Here is a 22953-nt window from a genome sequence, read left to right as displayed (position 1 = left end):
TTGATGTCATTAGTCTCCAGAAATCTGTCGATTTCTGTCTTGAACGTGCTCAATGATTGAGCTTCCACAGCCCTCTGGGGTGGAGAATTCCACAGATTCACCACCCTCTGAGTGATGAAATTCCTCCTCATCCCTTATCCTGTGATTATGCCCCTGGTTTTAGACTCACCAGCTAGGGGAGCATCTAGATCCAGCCTGTCATGTGCTGGAAAAATTTTGTCAGTTTCAATGAGGTCACCCCTCATTCTTCAAAACTCCAGGGAATACAGGCCCAGTCTCCTCAATCTCACCTCATAAAGCAATCCCACCATCCCAGGGATTAATCTGGTAAACCTCTGTTGCACTCCCTCCATGGCAAGTATATCCCTCCTTTAATAAGGGGACGAAAACTGTACAAAATACCCCAGGTGAGGTCTCACCAAGGCTCTGTACAACTGCAGCAAGACATCGTTACTCCTGTACTCACATGCCCTCGTGATGAAGGCCAACATACCATTTGCCTTCCATTTTGCTTGCACCTGCATGCTAGCTTTTAGTGACTCATTGAACAAAGATATCCAGGTCCTGTTGGACACCCACACTTCCCAACCCCTCACCATTTAAGAAATATTCTGCCTTTCTGTTTTCTCTACCAGAGTGAATAACTACATACTTATTCACATTATATTCCATCTGCCATATTCTGTCCCATTCACTTAGCCTGTCCAGTCCTCTTGGAGCCTCCTTGCATCCTCCTCACAACTTATGTTCCCACCCAGTTTGGTGTCATCGGCAAATTTGAAAATTGTAAAGATCCTGCCACTGATAGTTCGTTTTTGGAATGGAATTAAGCTGTTTCTCCCAAGATAAAATGTGGTTACTGTTATGATGCTGATTTTGTTATCTAATGCCCCCTAGGCAGTTTTGCTTCATTTAACTTTTGATGACCGTCCACTGTCAGATAAACCAATTCTAGCACTTTATTTACATTTTTCTGATCTTGCACTCATCCTAACCACTATTTCCTTCTGATAATTGATTTAAATTAACACGTAAACAATCTGGTTGGTGGCATTTATTTAAGTTGAGTGCCATGAGGTTCACAGCTGTGGTGCAGAGGACCTTTTGGATAGAGTAATGTGGGGCACACTGGCTGAAAGGGTGGTGGAGCTTCCAACCCCCCCACTAAGATGCAATAAGTCTTTGGCTGTGCAGCAGCGATGCCATGGCATGTTAGGCCATGGGGATAGTGGTCACAAATGGGATAAGGTGACTTTGGAAGGTGATGGAGATGCGCATCCTCAAGGGAACGAGGGACGTTTGTGTATGACCCACACGTCAGAGTGTCTCAGTCTCTGAATGAGCAGTGTTGCAGCATTAACGATTGCAGCAACCATCAGTTCTTTGGATGGTGGGGAGACAGAGTGGATGGGACTGTGGCCCTCAAATACCTGCCCGCTGGACCCCTGCCTCACTGACGCCTGCCGCCCTGGCCGCCTGCCTCCTCCCCAGCTCCATGGCCTGCTCCTCAAAGGTAGTGAGACGCTGGAGCAGGGCGTGCCCACCTCCAGTCCTCTGGTGCTCCCACTGATTGTGCTCAGTTTTTGCCTGCAGAACAGAGAAGAGGATTTATTGGGGCTGATCGCTCATGTACTCTGCACATGCACGCCACACCCCACCCACAGTGGCCCATCTGAGGCCTCCAGCGGCTCCTGTCTACACTACTGGTGATCAGTCCCCAGAAGATAGTGCGGCTGCTCCCAGCCCCCTCCCCCAATGGCCACCTTGGACACACGGGTCTTAGCGCCCATGGCAAGGAGGCGCAACTAGGTGTAGCGCCGAGGCCAGCAGATAACTCTTGGCCACAACACCTTGAGGCTCCCCTTCCACCATCTCATCACCATCAATATGACATGTGTTGGAGTTCTGAGTATGTGTCTAGCAGCCTCCCCTGCAGGTTGCCCCCAGACTACTCAAATGCGACAAACACCAACATATGCTGCCGGGAGAACCCATCTTCTCCTCAACCACTAAGACTGACGTAAGCATGGTCAGTGCCTGTTTGCCCACCCAGTGTGTGTCAAATGCCCAATGCAATAATGACAGCAAGACGAGGGCGAGGGGGGCCTCAAAGGCTAAGGCTACCTGCTGGGTCAAATGGCCAAGGCCAACATGGTACTCACCCTTCCAGAGCGCAGCACATCATTGAATCTCTTGCGGCACAGGGTGCCTGTGCGCTGCACATCATCATGGGCGCTTACAGCATCACCAACCTCCTCCCACTCCTGCCTGGTGACATGGGGGGGGCCCTCCTCCTCCCATCCTCCGGATACAAAATATCCCGACGGCTGGCCACATCTTGGAGGAGGACAGCAAGGCAGGCATCAGAGAAGCGAGGGGCACACTGGCCCCCGTTGGCCTCTCCTGCAGCCTGCCCCCCTCCTCCTGCTCCTGCTCCTGTCCTGTGACAGCTGCCTCTCTCTCTCCCCGAGTGGTGCACTGCCTCAAGCAGGCTGCATGGCCACTCTATAAAGACTGTCGGTTCCCCATTGGAACTGGCGGTCTGAGCACGCCCGCCCCCACGACTATTTTCCCGTTCTCCACGGGAGTCGCTAACCCACTGGCGGGCCTTAATTGGCCGCCCGTTTTGGCGGCGGCAATCAGCTGCCCGCCCACCACCGAGTCGGTCAGGTCCGCCCGCCCGTCAAGGGCAAAATTCTGGCCCGAGTTTCTAATTGCATACTGGAGAATATGTGCAGTTCTCATGTATCCTTTGTCTCTTAAGAAGATGGAAAATAACACAGTAATGAGTATAAGCCACAAGATTTTTTTGTAGGTTAAATAATGCATCGAAATGCAAAAGTCACAACATTACTTAAAAAAACCTACAAAATTAGAATCAGTCAAGATACAATTTTTAGAATGGAGATCCTTAAGAATTGAACTAGCAACAGATCTTTTGAATGAAATAGTCAGATTTGTCACTAGATACGCCTTCGGAATTAGATATTGTAGTAGACAAGAAAAATTCCAGTTCACCTGATTAGTCTAAGCTCTTCCAGAACTGAAACTTTGCAGCGAATGCTGTGATTTATTTCAAGATGCTTCTTTCATTTACTAGTTATTCAAGAAAGCACAGTAACTGATAGTTTAAAACATTTTGTAATGTGAGGCAGAAAAATATTGGAATTACTATATTTTTTGGAGATCTTTCCTAGACAGTTTTTCTCACAGGGCCTCGTAGATTAACGTGTCTTGAGACAGTGAAGAAAATTTAAGACAGTTGTTTTTCATTGAATACAATGATTGGATCTGATTGTGTGCAGGCAGTTAAGCATATTGTTAACTATATACCAGCTTTACCACAGAGCAGTGTGTTCATCACACAGCCATCTCAGAGATGCAACTGACTGAATCCATCAAAAAAAATTCAGTTTACGCCAATCATCTTGAATCATAGAAATCCCAATGATATCAGAAACATAATACCAACAGAAAATAGCTGTTAAAATTCTTTTTCTCTCCATTGCATTAAACCTACTTCCATTCAGAATATAATTAATTCTGTCCTTCTCCAGCATGTCACAATTATTGATGTCAGACAGCATCTGCCACTTTTTTGCCCATACCCCCATTTTATTAATATCCATAAGGCTTTGGTCTTTTAAGAAATAAACTATCCTGCCAATTTTGGTATCATTTGAACATTTTGACAATATTCAGTCTAAACCTGTACCCAAGTCATTTAGCTTCAATTACCTTCCTCCAATCAATTTGAAATTCTATCCATAATTCCTAATCTCTGTTTTTTCTCTTTTAACCGATTTTTAATTCTGTTTGCCCACCACCCCCTTCTGTACCCCTTAATATTTTCTAATAAATTCCTTGCCAAAGGCTTTCTTAAGGTCCGTGGACACTGAATCCACATCCATCGTGTCTACTGCCTTCACAAATGTTTCTATAAGGTTTATCAAACATATTCTCCCTTTCTGGAAAACTGTGAGACTTTGGGGAAAGAAAATGTGGCAGTAAGCAAGAAGCATAGTAAGTGTAAATCTAATGTGTAATGCATCTTTATAAAGTGAGTTTTGCTTGCTTCTTTTCTAGCTTGTTCCCTATCTGCAGTCTAACTTGACTGATTTTAAGCACCTTGAAATCCTAAACTTCAGAAACGGTAGCATCATTGTGAACAGCCGAATGAAGTTTGCAAAGCCTGCTCCACAGGATGTTACCAATGCAGTTTACCTGATCCTGGATGATTTCTGCAACACAGCGTACCAAACTATGAACCTTGCCATTGATAGATTTTCTCTGGATGTCGAGTCAGGTAAACTGTTTTTACTGTTTTACGTTTGTTCCCTTTAGGTTTACTTTTGTGTCTGCATTTGGATACATGGGAATGGTCTCGGTCATGATTTTGTTGTAACCATGACCAATTCTAAAGCATGACCAGTAAGCAGAAGCTGTGGACATGGGTGATAATATTAATTTTTTCATCCATCTTGCTTCTGTGCAGTGCTTTGTTAAGTTGCTTGGCTAAGTTTTATACAACTCACCCAGTCAAGTGATCAGCTCTGCGCCCGCTCCCGCTGAGCCTGACTGTCATAGGAAAAATTCTCCCCATAGAAATGAATATACAATGGGCTGGATTTTATGACTGCAAATTAGGTGGGCTGTTCTCCCTTGTTTTACTGCAACTATAGGAAGCACAAGAATGGAAGAAAAGGCCTACCATGGGGACCATGGCTGCATGTAGCAGCAGATTCTGCAGGTGAAGGTGGCAGCATCTGTATTTGAGTTCATTTTTGACTTTTTTGATGCAGGGGGACTTTAACTTGTAGCTGTGACCGATTTTCTGTTGGCAGCATAACCCCTCTGCCACATGATGTGACAGCCTTGACTTCTGATTGGGCATGGAACCCCTCCCTGTTGCCTTCCTGCCCAACGTCGCCGTCCATTTGATTTGACAAGCTGAGATGGTGGGGGGGCGGTGGCTGTTGGGGGTACGTGGACCACACACTTTTCATTCTGCCTCCCTCGCCCCACTGAAAAACATAAAATCCAGTCCAATGTATAGATTAGAAAGAAGTAACAAAATTGATGTGGGAATAAAATTTCATCCAAACTTAACACTTCAGATATATCTTAATTGATATCACATTGAATGATTTTGGATTCATATTTTCTCTTTCTCCTTCTATGCTTTCAACGAGAACACATGCACAAGAGTCATATTGGTCATTCTGTGACTACCTGGAGGTCACCAGCAAACTGTTGGATAATTTAGTGAGGATTTTGAGATGTAAAATGTTTCCATTGCTGAGAAACACACTCTCTTCCTGTACTGACTGACTGTGCCACAAGGTACCTAGAATTTGAAGAGAAGGACCATATTTATGCTAAATGCTATAGGAGCTGGATCACAAGGTCCGTCAACCTTACAGAACACAGCAGCTTTAGCGTAAACTGTTTAGGAGGCATATAGTTTGGATGTGCGTGTCTGGCTACCCTACTATATCATTAATAGGATTTAAGTAATCTAAATTCTTCTAATGTTTATCCTTGGCATCAGTACTTGTAATAGTTACGTTACATTAGAGTGATTAACCAAGGTACTATAGAGTTCACAGGATCATGTAGAAATAAAATTGAAGTCAGGTTTCAGAATTGGCTAAATTGGCTTTCTTACTTATTCTTTGTGAATTTACTAAACATAAAATACAGCACTTAGAGACACTGCATGAGGATGTTGATACTGGAGGAATTCAATAATAGTAATGCCATTGTATATCAAGGGGAGATGGTTAGATTGTCTCTTGTTGGAAATGGTCTTTACCTGGCGCTTGTGTGGCATGAATGTTACTTGCCACTTTGTTAGCCCAAGCCTGAATGTTGTTCAGGTTTTACTGTATATGGACATAGACTGCTTCAGCATCTGAGGAGTTATGAATGTTACTGAACTGTGCAATCATCAGCAAATATCCCCCTTCTGACCTTATGATGGAAGAAGGTCAGTGATGAAGCAACTGAAGATAGTTGGGCCTAGGTTGCCTTGAGGAACCCCTGCAGGGATGTCCTGGGCTGAGATGATTGACCTCCAACAGCCACAGTCATCTTCCTTTGTGCTAGGTATGACTCTAACCAGTGGAGAGTTTTTCTCCTTCCCATTGACTTCAATTTTGCCAGGGCTCCTTGAAACCACACTTGGTCAATTGCTGTGTTGATGTCAAAGGCAGTCACTCTCACCTCCTCTCTTGAGTTCATTTCTTTTGCCCATGTTTGAACCAAGGTTTTAATGAGGTCAGGAGCCAAGTGGTCCTGCTGTAACCCAAATTGAGTATTTTATTGCTGAGTAAGTGCTGCTTGATAGCACTATTGATGACACTATCACTTTGCTGATGATCGAGTGTAGACTGATGGGGCGGTAATTGGCTGAATTGGATTTGTCCTGGATAATTTTCCACATTGTTAGGTAGATGCAAGTGTTGTAGCTGTCCAGAACAGCTTGGCTAGGAGTGCAGGTAGTTCTGGAGCACAAGTCTTCAGTACTATTACCGGAATATTGTCAGGCCCATAGCCTTTGCAGTATGCAGTGCCTTCAGTCGTTTCTTGATATCACATGGAATGAATCGAATTGGCATCTGTGATGCTGGGGACCTCCAGAGGTGGCCAAGATGGATCATCCTCTTGGCACTTCTGGTTGAAGGCGATTGGTTGACATTCTTCAAAGTACAAACATCACTCAGGTCGCAGAGGTTACTGAAGGAAGTAAGGGTAGAAATTTTTGAGATTAAGACCACAATCTTCCAATTCTTCTTGGATTATGGGGTGGTGCCAGAGGATTGGAGGATTGCAAATGTTGCATCCCTTTTTAAAAAAATGGAGAAGGTTACACTCAGCAACGACTAGCACTTCAGCTTAATTTTGATGGTGTGAAAATACTAAAAGATGATTATCCAACAAAATTAAGAACAACAGCTTATATTTATATAGCACCTTAAACGTAATGAAGCATTCAAAGGCATTTCACAGGAGCGTTATAAAACAAAGTATGACACTAAGGGGGTGTGAGATCAGATGAACAAAAGCTTGGTCAAAGAGGCAGCTTTTAAGCAGTGTCTTAAAGGAAAAAAGCAATGTGCAGAAGCAGAGATGTGTAGGGAGGGAATTCCAGAAGTAAGAGCCTGAACAGCTGGAAGCACAGCCACCAATGGTGGAGCGATTAAAATTGGGGACGCTGAAGAGACCAGAAGTAGAGGAATGTAGACATCTCTGAGGGTTGTGGACTGGAGGAGATTACAGAGATAGGGAGGGGTGAGGCCATGGAGCTATTTGAAAACAAGGATGAGAATTTTAAAATTAAGATGCTCTTTGACAAGAAGCTAATATACGTCAGTGAGCACAGGGTGAATTGTGAACAGGACTTGATGCAACTTAAGGCATGGGCAGCAGAGTTTTGGATGTCCTCACCTTATGGAGGGTAAATGTGGGAAACCAGCCATGATTGTGTTGGGATAGTCAAATCTTGAGGGAACAAAAGTATGAATGAGGGTTTAAGCAGCAGCTGAGCTGAGATGGGGTGAAGCTGGGTGATGTTGCAGAGGTGGAAATAGGAGAGAAACAGAGTTAACATTTCAGCTCGTTATGGCCGTTCATCAGAACTAATGAAATCTAATTAATGTTAATCCTGTTTCTCTCCACAGATACGCTGCCTGTCCTGCTGTGTATTTCCAGCATTTTTGTTTTAAGTTCAGATTTCAGCATCTGCAGTATTTTGCTTTTGTATTAGTGGAAGTGGTGGTGAGGCAGCTCACCACCACCTTCTCAAGGGCAAATAAGGATGGGCCAGCCAGCAAAGCCCACTTCCCGTGAATGAATTTTTAAAAAAGGCGGTCTTAGTGATGGAATGAATATGTAGCCGAGAGCTCATCTTGGAGTCAAATATGACACCAAGGTTGCAATCAAACTGCTTTAGCCTCAGAATTTGTCAAGGAGAAGGATGGAGTTGGTAGCTTGAAAATGGAATTTGGAGTGTGGACTGGAAGCAATGGCTTCAGTGTTCCCGATATTTAATTGGAGAAAATTTCCACCTATTACTATTTCTCATCTATGGATGAAATGCATGTTGTATATTGTACTGTCCTCCATTGTATATTCAATTGACCACATTGTTTATTGTGAACTGCCTATCTTTAACAGGGGCAGTAACTAAAGCAAAGCTGTGCCTTGTGCTTTCAGGTGATGGTGCTGACCCTTGCAAGTTTCAAGCCTGCAATGAATACTCTGAGTGTTTGGTGAACCATTGGACAGGAGAGTCCGAATGTGTCTGTAATACTGGGTATATGAGTGTGGATGACCTGCCCTGTCAAAGCATTTGTGATATAGACACAGAGTTCTGCCTTAATGATGGCAAATGTGATATCATCCCTGGCCAAGGAGCAATCTGCAGGTATGATTTACTCAGTACAGTAAACTATTAATATTTTGTCATATTTAGGTAAGCTGAACCAGCATTGTACTTAACCTTCTATATAATAGTGTCTCATGTCTTGTGATATAAGGTCTCATGGGCATACTGTCTGACAGCTATTCTCTCTTTCCATTTTCTAAAAAAGTTACTTTAGACTATTCCCTATTCAGCTATTCAAATTTTCAGTCGTCTGAATAAATTGGCCAGGATTTTCTGGTCCCACCTGTGGCGGGTATCGTCACGGGCGGGACCAAAAAATTTGGAGAGCGGCCAAATGTCCATTGACATTGGGTGGAAATTTCCAGTCCCAACGCCCATCGTTATTGACTTACTAACCATATCTATGAAGAAAATTGTTTTTTTTAACCCAATCAAAAGTATATCTAATTCCTGCATCTTGTACGTTTTTCTAATCTCTACTTAAAAGATGAACTCAGAAAAATAATTGATATTATTCCTGATAACCCAGTAAATGTATTGCTAAAGATTTAAGACCCAAAGCTCAACTTCTTATTCAAAATAGGAGTAAAGCGTGTTCATCTCCTAAATCAGTAAACTGCTACTGAAATTGTGTTCCAAAAATGCAATTTGTGAGAATATGATTCTGTTGACTGCAATGAGAAAATAATAGTCAATCATGATGGGCTTGCATTAATCATGGTCTTTTAACACTGCTGAAGTAGTTAACAGGCAACTTATCCTGTATAAATATTCAAAGTGTCAATAATCAAGTACAATGGTGCAATGCTTGTAGAAAACTTCAACATGGAAAAAAAAGTTAACAAAATCCTGCAAGTGCTGGTGAGCTGAACAATATTCAAACGTTTTTTTGATAGGAGATGGCATCAACAATCAGTATAGATACATTAATGGGTGATGCATAATGATGTTCCTAAGGAATCACCAGATGAGGCACTGAGCAAATTAGTGCTGGTGAGGAAGAAGTAGAAGTCACTTGCTTGAATTGTATGGGAATACAGAACTTATAGTGCAGCAACATCAAGCACTGTCTTATTACACATTATATTGTACAGTGGTTAGGTAGTTTGAAAGAGTTTAACAGTTGTATGCACATCCAGCTGCCATATGAGTTGTGTCATGGACAACCAAATAAGTCTTCACCCATACAAGCCCCAGGCAGAATATGAGGTATTTTGCCTGAATGCATCCACTGTTGTTTTGGTTGGCTTCAAGAAATTACTACAGACAATCATAATGGAAGGATTCTGTGGTTCCATAAAAGCCCACTGTTCTGCATTCAGACTGAGCAGCAGTCTCCATGTAACAGCTTTTGGTTGGCACTGTGCCACCATATAGCCCTGCATAAGAGGCAGTGGGGGTTATTCTGAAAGCTCCAAGTTCCCAGTCACTATAGCAAGAGGCTCCATCACAGTTAGTTCCAGATATAAGCCTTCGTTTCCATGCCATTTGACAGTTGGCTTTGCAGCCATCCACCTTAACTAAGGAAGCAATTAGAAGTGTGGTATGGCATTCCCACCATCAACACAGGAAAGTTCATGACACAAAAGGTGCAATGATGGCAACATAATGTATGCAACAGTAATGCTACACAATTTAAGAAATGTGTTTTACTTCTACCATTGTCATGTTTTTTTTTAATCCTTCCATTGCACAGAAAATAATCTATTGGCTGTGCAAAACCCAAACACACATTGCGCCCTGAGATTTCCCTGCATGTACTGGAGGATCCCTGTGCCATAAAAGTTGGGGGTATCGAAAACCATCACTCCCACAAGTGGTAGAGTGCGCATGGTTGGTTCTCTCTTTGTTGACCTCAGTCGCAACCCACCACAGAGAGCCTGAGCCTCCTCACTGCTTCAGTTATACTTTGAGGTCATCTTTGCTGTGCTCACTAATTCCAGATCTAACCTTCAGTGAAATACTCTGTTTTCAATTTGCCTCTGCAGGACTGTTGCATAAATTCAGCATTAATAACTTTTAAAATGTCATCGAGCCTATTTTTCACTGTTTTGCTCTATTTTTGTGCTTAAGGATAAAAAAAAACACATTTTTGTGCTTAATTGAAAGATTACAAATCCAAACATTTTCTTGAGGAACAGCACCCGATCTTTGCCTTTCATATTAACAATTTCAGACCGTAACCCCATTTTGTTTCCTTTCCTTTTGTTTCAGTTTTTCTCTTTATTTCCTCTTATTTTTGCTTTCAAACATCAGCACACCTGATCTAGGCACAGCTTTTGTTTTGTTGGTTTCTTTCTTGTCTGATCACAAGACTAAGGCCAGAATTTTACATGACCCCCCCCCACCCCCAGCAGGTTCTGAGTCGGGGGGGGGGAGTGTGAAATTGTAGGGATGGGATTCGCTCCGGATTCCTGCCCGTCCCGACCCTGGTAGTAATTTTATGCTGAAGTGGACAGGGCCTCTTACAGGAAGCACCCACCTAGGCCTAATTAAGGCCCTTAAGTGGCCACTTAAGGGCCTTTTCCGCCCAGCCTCAATTTTTAGACTGGCAGGCAGACTCAGGAGGGAAACATGAAAATAAATAAGTTTGATATCAGGCGGGAAGGGGAGGGGTGGAGGTTGGGGGTGTGGTGGTGCCTCCATCAGAAGCCCCCTTCTGACTGGGGGCCTCCTCCTCTTAAGGCCAGGTGACCTCCAACCTCCCTCCCACCCCGGCCTATCTCCCAAGACCCTAATTGCCAACCCCCCGCCCCCATGACCTCCCAGGCTTTCCCTATCCACCCCGCCTAGAACCCCTGCCACTTACCTGTCCTACGGTTCCCAGAACTTAGTGCCAGGCACTTCCCTGCGGTGCCTCTTCCAGCCACTGCAGCGCTGTGCCTGGAGAGCTGCCGACCAATCCTGAATGAAGGGTGGAAGTCCTGCCTTATCCCAATCAACGCTCATTAGAACGTTATATGGAGAGCCCCTACTATTCTGAAAATTCAGCCCTAACTCTTCTGTCTTTCAATCTCTCCCATCTTCCACCCCATCACAGACCTTCCTTTTGTCCTTATCTCACCCACCCTTTGCTCAAAACCTTTTACATCTCTAACTTTTTTCAGCTCTAATGACCTGAAATGTTGGGATGGATTTTTGCTACCCAGGCAGACCCACCTCAGTAGAAAGTGCCACATTCTACATGCTTGGCTGAGAGCCCAAACTCCCATAAAAGCTTTTACATTGTTGACTCAACTGGGGAAAAGGCAAAACTTTGCCTGATTGATAGCTTTATGATGTTATAATAAGCTGTTTTTTTTCTATGATCTCTTTTGTCAATGTTTATTTACATGATATAATTGTGTGTCAATTACTTATAGCTTCTGTTATCTTCTGTTATTGATACTTCATAGGTCTGGTTGATTGACACTTTTATAAAATTATAGCAACAGCAGTTTTTAAAAATAACTTTATAAGTAAGTGTTTTTTTAAAGCAGCGCGCACACATATCATTGTTATTAAACGGTTCAATGATTCAGTACCGAATGTATACTAGATGAATAAGCATGGAAGTGCCATGAGTTAGCATGGAGGGTATAAGGGGCCATTGGGGGTGGGTGGGGGGCATAAGTTGGCTTGGATGGTATGAGGGGCCATGGCACTGAGGGGGGGCATGAGATGGCACAGCAAATGCAAGGGGCCATGAAAGGTGGGAGGGATGTATGAGTTGGTTGGGGCATGGTTGGGCATGTGTTGACATGGGGGGGCATGAATAAGGCCTTTTGACCTTACCTTCCAAAGATTCCTGAATCTAGCCTATGGTTTATGACTCTGCTAAGGGGCTGTGAACTACAAGCTTTCCAGAAGTTGGTCCACGAAAATTGCAGGGGTCGAGGAGATGCTGAACCTCACAATGGAGCCAGTCAGGTCAGGAGTGTCTGGTGTGGGCTCAGTACCTGCACCCTTATTCCCTGTCACAGGAATTCTGGAATCGGGTCCTGCCCACCATTTTTAAATGCCTGGGAAGTCCTCATGTCTCTGCAAGAACCTGGCCCGTTAACTCTGACATGCCGAATGTTTCCAGCATCTTCCATTTTTATTTCAGATTTCCAACATCTGCGGTATTCTGATTTTTCATTAATGTTCTTTTTTAAATTTGTTCTTAGGATGTGAGCGTCGCTGGCCAGGCCCATCATTTTTTGCCCATCCCTAGTTGCCCTTGAGAATGTGGTGGTGAGCTGCCTTCTTGAACCGCTGCAAGTCCATGTGATGTAGGTACACCCACAGTGCTGTTAGGAAGGAAGTTCCAGGATTTTGACCCAGTGACAATGAAGGAACGGTGATATAGTTCCAAGTCACGATGGTGTTTGGCTTGTCCCTGGTCCTTCTAGGTGGAGGTTGTAGGTTTGGAAGGTGCTGTTGAAGGAACCTTGTTAAGCTTTGGCAGTGCAATTTTAGTTTGCAACCTTGGTGTCATATTTGATCTCCGAAATGAATTTTTACTACATATATACCCCCATCACTAAGGCTGCTTATTTCTGCCTCCATAATATTGCCCAGCTTTGCCTCCACTTCAGCTCATGTGCTGCTGAAACAGTCATCCATGCCTTTGTTAGTTCTAGACTTGACTATTCCAAGGGATTCCTGGATGGCCTCCTATGTTCTAACCTCCATAAATTTGAGGTCATCCAAAACAGCTGCCCACATCCTAACTCAGCACAGCGGGATCATCCAATGGTGTCCGCCATGGTGGAGTGCTATTCCCGCTGGAGGCAGGCGGGAACACGATTTGCATCTTGGTAATGGGATGCAAAGTAAGGCTCAACTGGAATCCCCCCCCATGCCCGATTTACCTTTGCACTGGCAGAAAAACACACCAGCCTAGAAGATGTCTGGACAACTGTGACATGTAGAAGCCGGGACTTACCATTTGGATCTTGCTCAGATCACGGATATCCGAAGATAAGAAGATGCCGGAGCTCTACAGCTCCTGGACCCGAGAGGAACACATGCATCACATGTTGGATGGATTCTCATGGACGTGGCTCCACCGCGAAGCAGCTCATGGAAAGTGGGAGGTCTCTGTTGATGCTTTGGGTCTGCTTTGGAGCATCACAGTCTTGGCCATGGGCTGCTATGGATGATTGGCGAGAGGGGTCAGCGGAAAGTCTACTTGGAGACTTGGAGAGGAAGGTGTACTGGGCGGAGTGGGAAAGGAAGGTCTAAGTCTGACTGGGATAGGAAGTTGTACTGGGGGGTGATGTTGGGAGGGGACGGGCTGTGGGGTGGATGGTGGGTGAGGTTGGGAGAGGGGGAGCAAAGGTATCCGGGGGGAAAATGTTTCGGGGCGAACGAAAGTGTCGGGGGGTAAGGATGGGGGGGGTTGGACGGAGGTTTTGGGTGGATGAGGTTGTGGGGGTGAAGGTGTTGGGGGAGTGAGGTTGGGAGGTGGAGGAGGGAGTACAGGGGTGGAGGATATAATGGGGGAGAATGCAGGGTGGGGAGGTAGGTGTATGGGGGAAGAAGGTGTAATGGAGGGAGTTGGGAGGAGGAAAGAAGTTCAGAAGGGGGAGGGAGTTTGGAACAGGGAAGGACCCTGCGCTCTCATGCCACAAGTGGGGAAGATGCAGGGGGAGGACTCATGAAGCCTGTAAATGAAGCTGAAGACAACATTACACATTACTCATTGAAAGTGAATATATTTTCAGATTATAAAGTGACAAAATGTGTTCATTCGTGCAACCACTTGTGATCAGAATTTCTTAACTTCTCGGTGCTACCCTGACATCCACAGCAGAGGTGGAGACAGCCTGTGCAATGGTTGGCCCTATAGCCACTGATGATTTTGGCGTGCGTTCTCTGTAGAGCCAAGGCCCTGAGGACCTTGGCTTGCCTTGCTATCCTCCTACGGGCCAGCTGCACCCACTGCAGTGACAGAGGATGAGTTTGAGGGTGTCACAAGCAAGGGGGACTCGGAGGGAGTGGACAGCCTCTGAGATTCCTGAGTGGATGATCCAGGGGTGTCCAGCTGCTGCTCCTTGGCCCTTTGGGTGCCTGAGGAGCCTGGCCTGACTCCTTGAGGGGAAGGAGCGCCTGGAGGGATGTCAAAGTGCCCCGTTTCCCCCTTTCATTGCCACTGCAGGAACTCACCAATGGCTACCACGATGGAGTGCAGGTCTGCATTCAGCTGGGCCAGGGTCTCCATGGCATCCACCATCCTTCCCATGGAGACTCCTGTGCACGCCCATGTGGGTACCACTTGATCAGAGAGCAGGTGGATGCTGACTTGTGTGCCACTCTGTTGAGGGCTTCCACCAGCTCTACATGATGTTCCCTTGCCTTCTGATGAGCCTCCACAATGAGTTGGAAAGCTGAATCCAGAGGCTCGTCATCTGACTTAGACCCCGCAGATGCCTCTTCCCCAGTAGTGCTCCGAGTGCCGGGGAGCTCGGCTGAAGCTACCTTCTCATGCTGCAGACATGTGTCCATGCAGTGACCACCAGATTATGAACCCAAGCCTCCTCTAGATCTAGGTCTCACAAGGTGTCTGTCTCTGTGCTGGCGGAGGGACTGGCTGGCTGAGGGCATTGGTCACTTGGCAGAGCTCTCTCTGAACCAAAGTAGGGATAATTACTGCTTGGCAACAGAGTCAAAAGCAGGAGAGAGAGCACTCACAGTTGCATTGAGGGAGGGATGATGTGGCGCAGGATCTTCACATGGGTGTTCGCCACCGACCTTAGTAGCGTCATAGGCATGGTCCACGTCCTCACCAGTCAGCGCGATGGCACGCTCTTCAAAGTGAGTGAGGGGCCTAATGTGGGCCCCTCCACCTCCGATCTGGGACCTCTCTCTACTGATGTGAGCCAGCTTCTCCCGCATGAAAACAGATGCAGAGAATGTGAGCAGGACACATGGCACTGCATGGAATGTCTGTGTGGTGAGCGGAGCCATGGACGGGATGAGGACACAAGCTCCAGGGGATGTGAGCCTAATGGAGATGTGAGGGTGTGTGATCCCTGTGGATGTGTGATGGGTTTGGGAATTTGTGAGCTGGGAGTGATGAAATGGTTGACTTACCCTGCAGAATGGATAAAAGCATTTATCCTCTTCCTGCGGTAGATGGCTGACCTCCTCTCTGCTCCGGTGGCGCTGACTGCTGCTGCCACTGCTTCCCAGGCCAGATTGGTGACTCTGGTAGACCTCCTGCGGGCAGAGCGGGGGTAGAGGATATCATGGCAGCCTTCCACTACATCCAGCAGGTGCCCCCGAGAGACGGCACTAAATTTGAGTGCGTCTTTGCTTTTGAGGTCATCTGTCGTCTGGAGCAGCCCTGATCTGAAGACATGAAGTAGGCTGCACTCTGGTACGCTTTAAATCTGGCGCCCGGAGCGAGAAAGCACTGAGGTCATAGCTTGGTGGCAAATCCGAGCCCGTTCAACAGTGATCTGGTGTGTTCCCGTGAATGCATTACTAATGAAGTGGGACACGCCGGGAAATGGGACAATATGGCACGAAAACTCGCCATTGAGGCTGGCGGTATAATGACTATCTTCACACCCGCTGCTGCACATGGTGCAAATCTGGGATGATTCCGCCCTTTCCAAGTTCATTTCTAATTTCCAGCTTGAAAGTTTTTAACAATTTTATTCCAAAAAGTGGTGGTCTGAAACCCAGCTAAACACCAATCACTATCAAATCCATGTAACACCTGGTATACCTGCAATATTAACCATACATAGACAATGTAGCAAAACGCAGTTTTAAAACCCACAAGAGCCAATTTTAACTCTGTCCTCCAGGTTGGTGGGTCATTAAGTTGTTCTGTGGGATTCACTAGCTGACATCCTGCAGGCTTTGACTTTAATCTATTCTTCTGAGCAGGCAAAAAGGGCAGCTGGTCAAGGCCAAATTTAAGAATGCGGATCAGGCTCCATCAATGTTGCTAAGGTCATACTGCTATTTTAACCAAAGGACCCCGTGAGGAAACCATTGTGGTTTTTCTGTCAACACAGCCTAGTGAGAAGAGGAGTCAGAGCCGGAAGATGTCCAACGAACTATTTTCCATTTGACTTTCTTGTTGGGGTCAGGAGAAGCAGGATTCTTTCCCTGAGCCTCAAGGAAAGTTTAGGCTTTACCTGTGTCTGGTTCACACAGCCCCACCCTCTCCCTAACCCCAACCCCCTCGCTGCCCCACTCCCAACTTCCCATTCGTGAGGCCCTGTGGAAACTCCCTCTCCTCAATATGTTTGAATATTGGAGATTGCTCCTACCACCCACCTGACAATGCGTTTCTGCCCAGCGACCTGCTGGTTTTGCAGGAACCTGACTGAGGCTGTGGAAATGTGGCCAGCAATTACATTTTTTTACTTTCCATGCTGTTAAAGTAAGGACGGATTGCCGCCTACCTCAACTACTGCCTCCTTGATTGTTGCACCCTCTTAAGATAGGGCTATAACTTTTAGCCTAGCTCACAAGAGTGTCTTATGTGCTATAGATGTGCCTGAACAATAAATTGCTGATATTTAAATCTGGTAGTAAAAATGTATTTGTCTTGCTGACAGGTGTCGTGTGGGTGAGAACTGGTGGTATAGAGGAGAGCACTGTGAGGAGTATGTCTCTGAAACTCTTGTCATGGCCATTGCCATAGCTTCATTGGCCGGTTTCCTTTTGGTAGCTTCTGCTGTGATTTTTTTCATAGCCAGAACTCTTCGTGCTCAATATGCCAAAAATGCTCCTCAAGAATCTACAGAGTGAGTAACAGAAGTGTATTAAAAATAAACAGAAGGAATCCTCCTCCCCACTCCTCAAAGTTACTGCGGCTGGCTAATAACCCCTGCATGACCCTTTTGGGATTATCTTTTCTCCCTATCATGGCCATGACCAGACTGCCAGCACATGGTCCCATCCATTTCTCATGACCAATGAGCTGCCAGTGGAGAACTTTTTGACGACCCAATTTAGGTGCAAGTTGTTACTTCCTGAGCAGTTTTCATTCCTTACACCCAAGGACCCAATTAAGACAGGTTAATTTATTCTGTTGGGAAAGAGTAACAGTAAACATTAATTGAAATAGAATGTACAACACATAAACAGGTTACTTGGTTTAACTGATCCATGCTCTACATAAGCCTTCTCCTTATTTCATCTAACTTTATCAGCAAACCCTTCTATTCCCTTCTTCCTCTAGCTTCCTGTTAAATGTATCTGAGCTGCTCATGTTAACCACTCCTTAGAACCATAGAATTATTACAGCACAGAATAAGGCCATTCAGCCCATCATGTCCATGCTGGCTCTCCTAAAGAGCAATTCACATACTATCACTCCCCCTTCCCCACATTCCTCCTTTTCAGACATTTAGAAAACTTAGAAAATGTAGAAAAATTTACAGCACAGAAGGAAGCCACTCTGCCCATTGTGTCTACACTGGCTGAAAAATGAGCCATGACACTAACCCCATTTTCTAGCACTCAATCCATAGTCCTGTAGATGATGGGACTTCAGGTGCACATGTAGACACAATTTAAATGAGCTAAGGCTTTCTACCTCTACTACCTTTTTAGACAGAGAGTTCCAGACCCCTACCACCCTCTGACTGAAAACATTTTTCCTCATCTCCCTTCTAATTCTTCTATCAATTACTTTATCCATGTGTTATCAAGCTCCACATTCTAATCACTGTTTGGTTAAAGAACTTTCTCCTGAATTCCCTATTTATTAGTGCCTATTTTATGACTCCTATTGTTGGTTCCCCCTATACCCCACCAAGTGGAAACACCTTCTCTATCTCCACCCTGTCACACCCTTTCATAATCTTAAAGACCTGTATCAGTCTTCTCTTCTAGAGAAAGGAGCCCCAGCTTGTTCAATCTCTTGAACAGGATTTTACAGCTCTGGCTTCTTTGTACTGTAGGTTTGACATGCTACTATTTAATCTATGCAATTATCATTCAGATTCTGAGTAACGTTTTGTTATTTTCTCCAATAATGACCTAAGTTTTGTTTCCTGAGAAAAATATTCAATTGTACAGATCAACTTTAAATAATGTGCTCAAATTTTGTTCTTGATTGACGATAACTCTCTAATGTCCTTATTCAATTGTTCCTCAAAGACTTTCAAAAAATGTATTTTTTTTCATTCATTCATGAGATGTGGGCATTGCTGGCTAGGCCATTTGTAGGGTATGTGGGTATTTGTACCCTTAAGTATGATTTACATTGTTCATCATTACTGTGAAATATGTTAGAATATTGACAAAAGCATGTCCCATTCCTTTCCTAGTCAAGGTAATGGCCTGGAATCAGTGGAGAATGGAACAAAATATAATCCTATGTATGAAAGCGATGCCACCACTGGATATAGTCACTACAACAGGCGTTACCCTCAACAGGCCTCGTACAGCTCAGGCAGTGCAGAGGCCTCTGCCAACTTCAGCAGTGATGAGATCCGACACATCTATGAGCACACTGAACTTAGCAAGGAGGTGGGACTCACAGTAGAATGGAGAAAAATGAGAAAAGTCTGTTGTGTATTAGTTGCATGTTCCACATTTCAGTTATTGCAGACTTTAGTCCCAGGGCTTTGGGCTGCTACATTGGCTCCCAATTGATTTTAAATGCTCATTCTCCTTTTCAAATCCATCCATGCTTTCACTCCTCACAATCTCTGCGATCTCCTCCAGCCCTAAAATTCTCCAAGATTGTTGCACTCCTCCAGTTCTGGCCTCTTGAGCATCCCCGATTTCAGTTCACCATTGCTAGCCATGGCTTCAACTGTGGACAATTTGCTAAAAGAAATTCCATGGCAAGCGCGATGGGTGATAAGTAAACAAGGGGAAACGTCACTTTCAACAGTTAAAGTATAAGCTGCCTATGAAAAGAAATAGTGTTTAGTCCTTGGTGTGTTTTTTTAAGTCATTTGTTACAGTAAAGGTTTTGAAATGTAAATTCTTGTTGGGTCACTCACTGAATAACTGGAAGTTTGATTCTCTTTACAAAAGTTATCGGTCTCAACGGAGATCATAACAACCTGGATTTGAATCTGGTTTCAACAGATTGGGTGGAAATATCCTTATTGAAGGATGTTGGCAGTCCTCAGTAAAATGATTTTGTTTAATTCCAATCCAATCTGCTGTGATCCACAGCTGCACACAACTCAAAGGAATTTATAATGGTAAAGCAAGATGTGAGGTTAATGAATGTTTGTTTTTGCAAATTTAGATGATTTAAGTGTAATTCTTAATCTATTCTGCAAATTGGTATACAGCCACTTTAGGACCTGTAATTCTACAATTGTATGCCTTGTGCAAGTTATAAAATTTAGGAATAGGTCTCTAATATTAACTTCTTCATTCAAAACAGTAGAAGTGCTAGATAATTCTAGTAAAGCTTTATTTTTCTACAATGGAGTTACATTTTTCGGACATTACTCCAAATATTTTTCTTGGTCAAGTTGTCACAGGATAACCTGTTGGGCTATCCAGTAAGCATTGTCTAAATTTGAATGCTTGAACCCTTGCATTCAATTAGTCCGACAGAATTAGATTTAATCATTAAAGGTAAAATACAGCAGAAGCATATATATGTATATATATATATATATCTATATATATATATAGATAGATATATATAAAATTCCTTAAATATTTGTGCTCATTCATATCAGTGTATCAACTTATTGAGTCACTCTGTGTCTTGGTTGCTGGCATTTTAGGAAATTCAAGACAGACTACGGATCATAGATCTGTACACTAAGGATCGGCAGTTTGCAGAGTTTGTGCGACAACATCAGATGTAAGTCATGTAGACTGTGTTCATCTTCAAATGTTTTACAATCAGATGCTCTAGATCATGTGGTGTGCCTCAGGGTTAAGTGATCCCTGGTTTGAGCTTGTTCGACTATTCTGGCTTAACTTAATCAAACTCCACGTAGGTGGAGGTATCAAGAATAAGTAGCGATAATAAAATCAGAGCTAGGCTATTTAAGAGGGAAATCACAAAGCAATTCCTCACAACAAAATGTATTAGAAATCTAACGTTCTCTCTACTGAAAAGGTATGGATGCTAACACAGTTGGAGCTTTCATGCCTAAGGTCAATAGATTTTTGTTAGGTTACGGTATCAATGATGCAAAGGTGGGTAAATGGATTTGAGGTACAGATCAACAAAGATCTAATTGAATATTGAAGCAGACATAAGGAGCTGAATGGCCTACTCCTGTTCCTACATTGCATGGAATTTTTATTAACAATACATTAAGTTAGATCCAGTTTATAATGAAGTAAAAATTGCTCAGAGTGTCATTACTGGCATTTTACTTGTTAGGATACTGTAAACCTCAAAAAGACCATGCAGTACAGACCACAACCTATTTACTGATGTAGCCTCTATATAGGTGGTGTTATAGGCAGTGCTGTTCCTCCCCATTTGTCACCAACAAATCGACATTAGCAAAATGGTTGGTCACTGTTGGTTGTGGATCGATCTGTCAGAATAAAAACCAACCTTAAATTCAATAAAATTTAAGGGAATTGATCATCAGTGCTCATATATATTATCCTTAAATGGATACAGCTGATCTTAATACAGTATTCCCACCAACAATGGAGACCTTGAAGAACTTCTCCAGGCCAATGGAGACAACTCAACTTCTGATTATAGATATTACATTTCCATTTGCCCCATACATTTTCAGATTAAATTTCTCCTTGCATCTTTTATACCCAGATAGCATATAAAATGCTTTATTAGTGATTACTCCTACAATCACTTTCTATACTGGTCCTCCCTTATTTTACAGTTTCATAGCTTAACCATTTTCTTTAAACCAAACATCTTCCCTCATCCTGACAACTTCTGTGTCCAGGAACATCCTGATAATAGATTTCCCCAGTTGCTTTTTGAACTAACCATAACTTTCTGCTGAATTGTTTTATCTTATGTGATGTGCAAACTCTTGGGGCTGAAATTTATTGTGGAGTTGGAAGGGTTGTGTATTTTGAAAGAAATGTTGGTTCCGACCAACTGACATTAAACAAGGCCGCCTCACAGTGATATGCAGGTGGGCTTAAGGAGGCATGGATGGGACTTCCGCACCTCAGCAGGAGGAACTTCTGATTGGCTGGCAGCTCTAACAGTGCCAGCAATGCCAGAACTCAGTAATGTGCACTGCTGGATCTGCAAGTAGGCCCCGGGATGAAGAGGCCATAGCTTCTGGGGTTCTGGATGGGGAGAGATCAGGGAGCCAGGGAAGGGGTTTGAGAGGCGTGGGTTCTGGTGGGAAGTGATAAAGAAGGGATAAGGTCTTGAGTGGGTGGGGAGGTGCCCCTTGATGCACGCAGAGCCCCTCCCCCGCCAGAAGGACACCTTCCTTCCTGCCTTTTAACCAGTTGGGTTAAAAAAGGGCTTTTCCACTCCCACCCGCCTGCACACACCATCTGTATGATGGCGTGGGCAGTGTAATATTCGGGTCAATTGGCTCATTAACAAGCTCAATTGCCCATTAATTATTTTTTTTTAAATGGCATACAGGCTGCTAATTTCAGTGCCCACTTTCTTACCGTTTTAAGGGGACTAGGTCAAGGGTGTGCAGGAACTTGGTGGGCCAGCCACCCATCATATTTTACATACCCCTCTCCACTGAAAACATGCTTGGCAGGGGCCCATAAATTCCAAACCCTGAGATTGTCAGTAAAAAAAAAGTTAGATCTTATGAAATGTAATTTTAAAGAGAAGAGATTTGAGTTGTTCAAAGCAAAAGCCTCAGAGTATTCATTTTCGAATAGGGGCAAATACAGCTAATGCTGTGGAACAAACTTGGGTTAATTGTGGAGCTTTTGCATGAATGATCAACATGGGCACATTGCTGCTACTTATTTTATTGACATTTTTGCTTAATTCTTTCTCCACTAGAGCCGTGGATAATACTGAAACAAATCCTACAAATTAGTCTCTCAGAAGAAGTGGAAGGAAACTATAAAGGGGTAACAATTCCAGCTTTTATATTATGTGAATATTTTATTATTGTTTTATTGACATATTCATGCTTAAATTCCTCTTGGAAAATGTGTGTTTAGAAATGTAGAGGAACAGAGGGACATTGTTGCCAAGGGGTGCAGATTAGGAAGAGGAGGGGACTTGGATGGATAGGGATGAAAGACAAGGCCATTGATGGAGATGGTATGGTTGTGATTGGATAGGTAAGAGTCGAAGCTTAACGTTAGTAGGCTATATTTTTCTACAACATTGACTACACTTCAAAAGTATTCAACTAGCAGTAAAACGCTTCTGAGTTTGGGAAAGATGCTACATGAATGTAAATATTTCTTTTAGACTTACTTCGTCTCATTTAGCTTCCCACAACCAACTCTAAGACTGTAGCCCTGTCTGAAATACTTTTCTGTTGCCACTAATAGAATAGAATTAAAGGAAATTTCTTAATCTGTTCCACAAATGATATAGGGCGGAATTTTCCATGCCCGCTGGTGTTGGGCATGTTCGGCAGTGTGAGCAGACAACATGGCGAAAAGGCCAAAAGTCGGTTCCACGACGTCATGAAACCAGTTTGCAATTGTCCGCTCAGCCC

General features: G+C 44.0%; 1 protein-coding gene across 1 annotated transcript in view; it reads left to right on the top strand.

The window, feature by feature from the left end:
- impg2a (interphotoreceptor matrix proteoglycan 2a) overlaps window positions 1–22347 on the top strand; it is a 72510-nt gene extending 50163 nt beyond the window's left edge. The window contains exons 9-14 of the mRNA XM_041210865.1: window positions 4087–4306; window positions 8218–8428; window positions 16933–17121; window positions 18652–18853; window positions 20083–20162; window positions 22281–22347. Of these exons, the coding sequence (XP_041066799.1) occupies window positions 4087–4306; window positions 8218–8428; window positions 16933–17121; window positions 18652–18853; window positions 20083–20162; window positions 22281–22317 (939 nt within the window). The 3' untranslated portion in view covers window positions 22318–22347. The remainder of the gene's footprint in view (window positions 1–4086; window positions 4307–8217; window positions 8429–16932; window positions 17122–18651; window positions 18854–20082; window positions 20163–22280) is intronic.
- Window positions 22348–22953: the final 606 nt, after the last annotated feature.

This window comes from Carcharodon carcharias, chromosome 18, assembly GCF_017639515.1.
Source record: "Carcharodon carcharias isolate sCarCar2 chromosome 18, sCarCar2.pri, whole genome shotgun sequence".
In the NCBI taxonomy this organism is placed as follows: domain Eukaryota; kingdom Metazoa; phylum Chordata; class Chondrichthyes; order Lamniformes; family Lamnidae; genus Carcharodon; species Carcharodon carcharias.
The sequence above is the reverse complement of the archived record's forward strand: the minus strand, read 5'-3'. Positions and strand labels throughout refer to the sequence as shown.